The sequence below is a fragment of the Schistocerca gregaria genome, chromosome 1, assembly GCF_023897955.1.
Source record: "Schistocerca gregaria isolate iqSchGreg1 chromosome 1, iqSchGreg1.2, whole genome shotgun sequence".
Taxonomy (NCBI): Eukaryota; Metazoa; Arthropoda; class Insecta; order Orthoptera; family Acrididae; genus Schistocerca; species Schistocerca gregaria.
Window position 1 is genome coordinate 341,928,027 of NC_064920.1, and position 9,438 is coordinate 341,937,464.

The 9,438-nt window shown below is 40.3% G+C and overlaps 1 protein-coding gene across 1 annotated transcript in view; it reads left to right on the forward strand.

The window, feature by feature from the left end:
- LOC126344479 (apolipoprotein D-like) overlaps positions 1–9,438 on the forward strand; it is a 49,802-nt gene extending 40,364 nt beyond the window's left edge. Inside the window, exons 4-6 of the mRNA XM_050002022.1 lie at positions 1,562–1,653; positions 4,684–4,776; positions 8,524–9,438. Coding sequence (XP_049857979.1) covers positions 1,562–1,653; positions 4,684–4,776; positions 8,524–8,663 — 325 coding nt within the window. The 3' untranslated portion in view covers positions 8,664–9,438. The remainder of the gene's footprint in view (positions 1–1,561; positions 1,654–4,683; positions 4,777–8,523) is intronic.

The following is a 9,438-nucleotide window of genomic DNA, read 5'->3' on the forward strand; positions in this document are numbered from 1 at the left end:
GTGAATGATTAACAAATCGCATAGTAAGTACGATCTTCCTGCACATAGCCAGCCTACACCTTTCCACTACACCGTTCAACAGACTGCAGCCCGCGGCACCAGACTCCAAAAAATCTCTTTCTCCACGCATTCGAGGGCAGAAAGAGGCTTACTCACACTCACGACCCAGCAGTCCCAGTGAGATCGGCCCATCCGAAACTCAAAGATCAGTTCCTGAACACCTTACAGACGGACTCAAAGATAACTACGTTGCGTGCAATCGGTAAATAGGTATAGTGCGAATGCAAGAGATTACTTTCAGGGTGCTATGGGAAATGCATTTATTTGTGTTTTCATTGTTTATTTATTTCAAAATGACTGAGTTAATTATTTTTATAAGGAGAAGCAAGGTCTTTGTGAATATTTAAAGTAATCATATGTTTAATAAACAATGTTCAGAATTTAATATTTTTTCCTACATTTATTACACTAGACCGAGTGTTAAGTTTTCAGAAAGCCCATGTGTGAAAAACGCATGGTGTTTAGAAGCAAGGGGAAGACATTCAAAATATTAAACAGAGTTTCTTACTTGTAAAATTTGTAAAACGTTCATTCGTAAATAGTTCGAAAAACAAAGATGTTCCTGCATGTGTATTTACGGTTCATATTTTGGAAAGAGAAATTTGTCTCCATCGTACGTAAATGTATTCATGGTAACACTGTATTTAATAAGCCAGGAAGACTTTCTTCTCTCAAGGCCAGTTCAAAACCTTACCGCAGTGTGCCATGCACGCAACATGACCTTTTTAGAAAAGAGACACAAAATTGATTTTCACTGGCCCATGCTAGTACACAGCCCAGGCGCCCGGAATAACGTTGCTAGTTCACTTGATGGACTTGAAAGTAAACAAATAAAAACACAAGGAAAATGTCATTCTGTCAACCGTCTTCAGTTGAAGTTTTCTCTGAATATAATGTATGTCAACAAAGAAAAGATAGAAACGTCTGTGGGAAAAGATAGAAACGTCTGTGGAGAATAGAAGTGAGCGTTTGCGTGAATGGTGCACTATGGTGTGTTTTTGAATAGTTCTTGAGAAGAGGAGATGGATCATCGAATAAAAGAACTGTGCTGTTAAAAAAGATGTACCAATATTAGTATATTTGCAAAGAATAAAGCTACGAAAAAAGCTGTTATACTGGTTAATGTCCCCCTGGTACCTAAATGACGTTGGTCTGGTATATTTTTGCCATTCTTCTGGAGGATAAGATATTTGGGATGGTCACGATAAATAAGACACTGTGTAAGTAACCAGATAATCACATTAGTACCTTATCATTTAAGTCGCAAGAAAGTAGTGACACGTATAATATGTACATGTTTCTTGCAGTCCCTGCTAAACGGATGAAGTGAAAGTACAGTTACACATCTGTATGTTCAGCTAGCCGTAATTTAATCATGTGGTACGATTCTGTATTTGCTCTAAACCCTTACGACCTTGCAACTGATGCAGAACATTCAGTAAAATCGCCAACGCAAATACTCGGGTAACACTGTAAGTTTTTAAATGGAACAAATTTTCAGAACTGGCATACGATCAACGATTGAGGGCGAAGTTCGGATCCTGGGCCGCACGGATGACTCCAAGCTCAACGTCCGATTTCCATCTCTGCCAGGTACGTAGGACGTTGTGTATAGATTATTATCCTATGTGAAATAATTTGATTCTGTTGTTTATTACTGATATGAAGACATACCTTAAAATTGCCGTCGAACTAACACGCATAATGTCAATTTTAATCTGTCGTAACAGTTTTTTTGCTATCAAGGATTTTGCTGACTCCGAGTCATAATCCTCTTAGAATTAATTTTATTTTAAAATCATTCAGTTCATCGAAGCTTAAGTTTTGTTTAATGTATGTTATTATTGGAAGTGCTTTTTGTTCCATAGTGCTGAATTTGTGAGCGCCTTTCACTGCATGGTGGTATCCAGTGACTCAATTGGCCCTGCTATATTACGGTTGTCTAAAAACATTTTCATTTCTTTATGTCGCAGTTTTGTTGTACTAATGCACGACAGGCGTGACATTTTTCTAATTCCGAATTACTTCTTTCTGTGTTTGAAACCAGCCACGTGTTCAATATATATTTAACACGTAGGTATTTTAGTTTTGACTCCATTTATCGCACAGTACACACACTTAACAAACTGTGTACACTCCCAAGTATGGAAACACATTAGACTTTCCTTAATAGAAGGCGCTATGCTTCCGTTAGTGCCTTCCCCAAACTATTACATCTCTGAAAGAAAAACTGATAATGATTTCTTATTTTATTTTTGCGACAAAACTTAGGTTATTACTAGAAAGGATTTGGAAGCTCATCGTTCACTTTCAATATTATCTCCGTGGAAATAAGTAACTGCTCCAGAGAAAGAAAAAAAACATAGTTAAATTATTATCTGATATTTTTCTCTGTGCATGTGCCCTGGTTGGATTATTTAGTAACAAATCGTCTCACGTCGGTGTAAGTTTATTGCTTTAGGTGCGATTCGATTGCCGGCCATTTCACAATGGATTGTCAAGTGAGACTCTTTTGATGTAACTGAACACCATCATTTCCAATAGCTCGTATGTGGTCACGTGACAGCAGAAACACTGTACTGATAGCGCCCTGACTCCAATGCGCGTGGCCGGCCGTTGTGGCCGAGCGGTTCTAGGTGCTTCAGTCTGGAACCACGCTACCACTACGGTCGTAGGTTCGAATCCTGCCTCGGGCATGGATGTGTGTGATGTCCTTAGGTTAGTTAGGTTTAAGTAGGTCTAAGTTCTAGGGGACTGATGACCACAGATGTTAAGTTCCATAGTGCTCAGAACCATTGGAACCATTGAACACTGCGCGTGTCCGCGTGCATGTGTGTGTGTGTGTGTGTCATTCTGTGAAGCTTCGATCACAGATGCTATAGATCGCCAAGATAGCGCCATTACTTTGAAATTGACATCTCGCTCAACTGACCCGTGGTAGCATCCATTTTGTAGATGCCTTCTGGAGCTCTGTTTTTTACCTTAAGTGCAGTACTTAAGATAAAGTTTTCTTCATTACAATGACGGAATCTTGTGCACCAAAAGATATGTGAAATCAAGTTCCACAGGTAAAGTAGTAAGTTGCGAGCATATTTTTGAAACGTGGACGATAAATAGTTCGGACAAGAAGAGAATAGAAGCTTTCCAAATGTGGTGCTACAGAAGAATGCTGAAGGTTAGATTGGTAGATCACATAACTAATGAGGAAGTATTGAATAGGATTGGGGAGAAGAGAAGATTGTGGCATAACTTGACGAGAAGAAGGGATCGGTTGGTAGAACATGTTCTGAGGCATCAAGGGGTCACCAATTTAGTATTGGAGGGCAGCGTGGAGGGTAAAAATCGTAGAGGGAGACCAAGAGCTGAATACACTAAGCAGATTCAGAAGGATGTAGGTTGCAGTAGGTACTGGGAGATGAAGAAGCTTACACAGGATAGAGTAGCATGGAGAGCTGCATCAAACCAGTCTCGGGACTGAAGACCACAACAACAACAAGACGTATGCTGGTGCTCAGAGATAAAAACTCCATGAACGAAGAGTTTTGAGGCAATAGAATGTTAACGGCTAATTCGCTACAAGAGTTTCATCGTTAATTAACGTCTTGTACTGTTGATATTATTCGGTATTTGTTCTGGATTAAGCAAAAGTCATAAAAGGTAAATACTTATTTTCTGTAAAAAGCGGACATTATGGATATAAACAGATGTCATTTGTCATAAAAGTGTAACAAAACATTTGATAAGTGTTGTTAAGGAATTGTCCGAAAACTAATCCTTTCTGCCAAACTGTTTTCCCAGGTAGCACGTGATGAAGATAACAACGAGTCACGTTGTCTAAATATCTTGAATGAATCATGCTGATGTCGGGCAGCATTCCGACAAGTCAAGATGTAATTTTTTTCTTCTATTTCTGTGCAAGGGGCAAACTAAAAGCTCAGAGTATAACAAAAACGGATTTTCACCAAAGACCTGTAAATCTGTGAGCTACAGCAAAAAGGAAAGAAGGAAGGTTACGATTTAACAATCCGTCGACATCGAAATCATTAGAGACGCAGCACGTGTTCGGAATGTTTCAAGGATGAGGAAGTAAATTAGCTGTTAACTATCTATTGCCTCAAAAGTCATCGTTCATAGAGTTTTATCTCTGAGCACCATCATACGTCTTAACGTTTCAAAAATATGTTCGCGAAATATTTAATATTCTTACTACTTCAAAGGTGCCATCCCAGCATTTTCCTGGAGCGATGTAGGAGAAAATGTCGGAATCCTGAATCTGGATGACAAAACGCTGAGTTGGAATGTCGTCCTTCCGAACGTGAATCCAGAGAGCTAACCACTGCGCCATCTAGCTCCGTGTTTGTAAAAAGAACAGTATTATGGTTCTCCTACACATAGGTAAAAATGATAAACATCGCATTAATATTAGGATTTTGGCTTCATTAGGCCAACTGCACTTTAAAAACTCGGTTACCTGCTCTGCTTTACATGACCCAATTTTGGTCTGAAACCTCAGTACGGGAGAGATAGGGTGAGCGCCGTCTGTGTTACCTGTTGCCCGAGGTGTGGACTTAATTGTGTCGCGCATCGCCGCCGAGTGTGAGACACGTGGTACCTTTGTTGCAGTGACGTTCACGGCGCCGTACTGGATCCTCGACACAGACTACGACAGCTTCGCCGTCGTGTGGTCGTGCACCAACTTCGGGCTCTTCAGCATACGTAAGTACTTGTCACAGTCAACATCATACTGAAGCGACTGTTATTAGTTCTAAATCTTGCTCGTACTCCACGTTTTATTTCTGTCATCGCGCCAAAAATTAAATATCAACTGTTCTCCTTCTTCTGTTGAGTAATTTCTACTGTCGAGGAATTTCTAGAAATTTCACTGTTATGCTACACGAGACTACTGCCCAGTAAGTGCTGTTCTAAATTTCTGAAGTCTTCCTGACAAAGATTTTTTTTTTTTTTTTTGTCATCAGTCTACTGATTGGTTTGATGCGGCCCGCCACGAATTCCTTTCCTGTGCTAACCTCTTCATCTCAGAGTAGCACTTGCAACCTACGTCCTCAATTATTTCCTTGACGTATTCCAATCTCTGTCTTCCTCTACAGTTTTTGCCCTCTACAGCTCCCTCTAGTACCATGGAAGTCATTCCCTCATGTCTTAGCAAATGTCCTATCATCCTGTCCCTTCTCCTTATCAGTGTTTTCCACATATTCCTTTCCTCTCCGATTCTGCGTAGAACCTCCTCATTCCTTACCTTATCAGTCCACCTAATTTTCAACATTCGTCTATAGTACCACATCTCAAATGCTTCGATTCTCTTCTGTTCCGGTTTTCCCACAGTCCATGTTTCACTACCATACAATGCTGTACTCCAGACGTACATCCTCAGTAATTTCTTCCTCAAATTAAGGCCGTTATTTGATATTAGTAGACTCCTCTTGGCCAGAAATGCCTTTTTTGCCATAGCGAGTCTGCTTTTGATGTCCTCCTTGCTCCGTCCGTCATTGGTTATTTTACTGCCTAGGTAGCAGAATTCCTTAACTTCATTGACTTCGTGACCATCAATCCTGATGTTAAGTTTCTCGCTGTTCTCATTTCTACTACTACTCATTACCTTCGTCTTTCTCCGATTTACTCTCAAACCATACTGTGCACTCATTAGACTGTTCATTCCGTTCAACAGGTCATTTAATTCTTCTTCACTTTTACTCAGGATAGCAATGTCATCAGCGAATCGTATCATTGATATCCTTTCACCTTGTATTTTAATTCCACTCCTGAACCTTTCTTTTATTTCCATCATTGCTTCCTCGATGTACACATTGAAGAGTAGAGGCGAAAGACTACAGCCTTGTCTTACTCCCTTCTTAATACGAGCACTTCGTTCTTGATCGTCCACTCTTATTATTCCCTCTAGGTTGTTGAACATATTGTATATGACCCGTCTCTCCCTACAGCTTACCCCTACTTTTTTCAGAATCTCGAACAGCTTGCACTATTTTATATTGTCGAACGCTTTTTCCAGGTCGACAAATCCTTGATTTTTCTTTAGCCTTGCTTCCATTATTAGCCGTAACGTCAGAATTGCCTCTCTCGTGCCTTTACTTTTCCTAAAGCCAAAGTGATCGTCACCTAGCGCATTCTCAATTTTCTTTTCCATTCCTCTGTGTATTATTCTTGTAAGCAGCTTCGATGCATGAGCTGTTAAGCTGATTGTGCGATAATTCTCGCACTTGTCAGCTCTTGCCGTCTTCGGAATTGTGTGGATGATGCTTTTTCGAAAGTCAGATGGTATGTCGCCAGACTCATATATTCTACACACCTACGTGAATAATCGTTTTGTTTCCACTTCCCCTAACGATTTTAGAAATTCTGATGGAATGTTATCTATCCCTTCTGCCTTGTTTGACTGTAAGTCCTCCAAAGCTCTTATAAATTCCGATTCTAATACTGGATCCCCAACCTCTTCTAAATCGACTCCTGTTTCTTCTTCTATCACATCAGACAAATCTTCACCCTCATAGAGGCTTTCAATGTATTCTTTCCACCTATCTGCTCTCTCCTCTGCACTTAACAGTGGAATTCCCGTTGCACTCTTAATGTTACCACCGTTGCTTTTAATGTCACCAAAGGTTGTTTTGACTTTCCTGTATGCTGTGTCTGTCCTTCCAACAATCATATCTTTTTCGATGTCTTCACATTTTTCCTGCAGCCATGTCGTCTTAGCTTCCCTACACTTCCTATTTATTTCATTCCTCAGCGACTTGTATTTCTGTAATCCTGATTTTCCCGGAACACGTTTGTACTTCCACCTTTCATCGATCAACTGAAGTATTTCTCCTGTTACCCATGGTTTCTTCACAGCTACCTTCTTTGTACCTATGTTTTCCTTCCCAACTTCTGTGATGGCCCTTTTTAGAGGTGTCCATTCCTCTGCCTACTACGCTATTCCTTATTGCTGTATCTATAGCGTTAGAGAACTTCAAACGTATCTCGTCATTCCTTAGAACTTCCGTAACCCACTAATATTATAAAATAATTTTCAGTTACTTGCTGCCTTCTAAGTCTGAGATGTAAGAGATATGTCAAGTAAATGGGAGTCCCGCATAAAAAGAGATACCCACCATTCCCCAATAAATCTTGAACATTCGTTATAATAAGTGGATACAATTCGTCCAATTGGAATAGAGCCCACGGCTTTCTTTGTAGGACGGCTAAAATTATTAACTTTATGACTTTCACGTCGAAAGAACAGGTAGTTCAGGCTATTTGGCGAAGCGTTTATCTAGTAAGCATATTTTCTCGACTAACACTCCACTAGTCCACAGAGAAATTTCCCTACAGGTGTAACATTCCCGATAAGAATTTCACTTGTTAAATGTTAGCAAAGTTACGTCCACACTAAAATGACATAATTTTACTCCTATGACCTACTTCTTTTATAATGTGTCCTATCAACCTATCCCACCTTGTCTCCCCAATTACATTCAGTACCTCCTCGTTAGTTACGTTATGTATTCACCTAATCTTCAGCATAGTTCTACAGCGCCACATTTCCAAAGCTTCAATTCTGTTCGTGTATAAATGGTTTCTTATCCATGTCTCGTTTCAATACATGGATGCACTCGAGACAAAAGCCTTCAAAGAATAGTTCCTAGCAATTCGATGCTGACTAATTTCTCCTCGTTACAAACGCTTTTCTTGACATTGCCAGTCAACATTTTGCATCCTCTCTCTACTTCAAACATGATCAGTTATTTTGTTGCCCGAATAGCAAAAATCATCTACTATTTTAAGTGTCTTGTTTCCTAATCTAATTCCGTCATTATCACCTGATTTATTTCGACTGCTTTCCATTATCCATATTCTGCTTTTGTTGATGTTCATCTTATATCGTCCTTTCAAGACACTGACCATTCCGTCCAAATGCTCTTCCAAGTCCTGGCAGAATTACAATGTCATTGGCATAGCTCAAAGTTTTTATTTCTTCTCCCAGCACCTTAATTCCCGCTCTAACTTTTTCTTTGGTTTCCTTTACAGCTTCCTCAATGTACGGACTGAATAACATGGGAGATTGGCTGCAACTCCCTTCTCAACCAGTGCTTCCCTGTTTTCTGTACTAACTGTAGATAACCTTTCGCTACTGTATTTTACCCCTGTTCAGATTCCCGTCTTGAATCCAACGGTATGTCCTTGGAGTGAGTTAGATCGTCGACTTCGCTCCAGGTCCCAGAGTCTGCCATCACTACCTTCTTTGGTTTCTGCTTTTGAGGTAGCATGGGCTGCCATTCCTCCAAAGAGCGTCAGAGGCCCCACTTCAGATGTTTCCAGGAGACTTCGCGCCATCATAAAGGCGAAAAGTGTACACAACTCACATTAGTGTCCACTAATAGGGGCCAGGCTACTTGAGAGTTAGTCGTTCGCTGTTTGTATAGCTAACGGCAAATTCCCTGTCGGCAGGTAACGCTTGGATCCTGACACGCGACCGCTTCCCGACGCTGGAGGTGATGGAGCGCGCCTACTCTGCCGTGGACCGCCACGGCGTCTCGAGGGCGTTCTTCATCCGGACCGACCAGAGAAATTGCCCCAGCGTCTACTGATCTCGCAGCCGCTTCACGCCGAGATCGCGTCCTGGGTTCACAGCATGAACTGGCCAATCTTATGATTCCCTTGAGAAAAATTGCCCGTATGTATTCCGAAAGACGGTCGGTAACGTCTGTACACAAAGATACGTGTCGCTACGCTTTGGACTATATCTTTCAATCTGTGATCTTCTGTTTAGGTTCGAAGACTATGGTCTAGTTGTAGAAATATTGTAATTAGCTCTCTTTCCTGATGACCATGGCCTACTTGGAGGAATGTTATAATTAGTTCTTTTTCTTGTTTTATTTAAAAAGAATGGCGGTGCAATACGTTTCGTACCGCAACGCCTCGCCTTTCCGACTACGAAGTCCATAAAAGTTTCAAATGACCTGTAAACCAAATCTATAACGTATTTAGTGCACAGATACGTCGTCCAAAGGGTTTAAATTTTTTAGTGATAGTGAATGCTTTGGAAGCATATGCTTCACTTTTGAAGATGATCTACATCTCTTAATTTCTTCCAGTATTGTTTGTTTTTAAATGTATTGTTCCACTAGAAAAGCAGTGCCCACCATTCGTGGTAGCTGTTTACATGCTACAGCGTCTTTCTAAATGTGAGAAGTATCACGTCAGCAGATAGATTAAACTTTCGTTAGCGTCGCTGCAACAGATCTATTTAAAATACACATTCATAGTAATTTTTATTGTAAATATATTTATTGTAGTATTTATTGTAGGTGTTGTTGTTATGAATGAATTGTATGAAATAAAATTATTTTTTATAAGAACTGA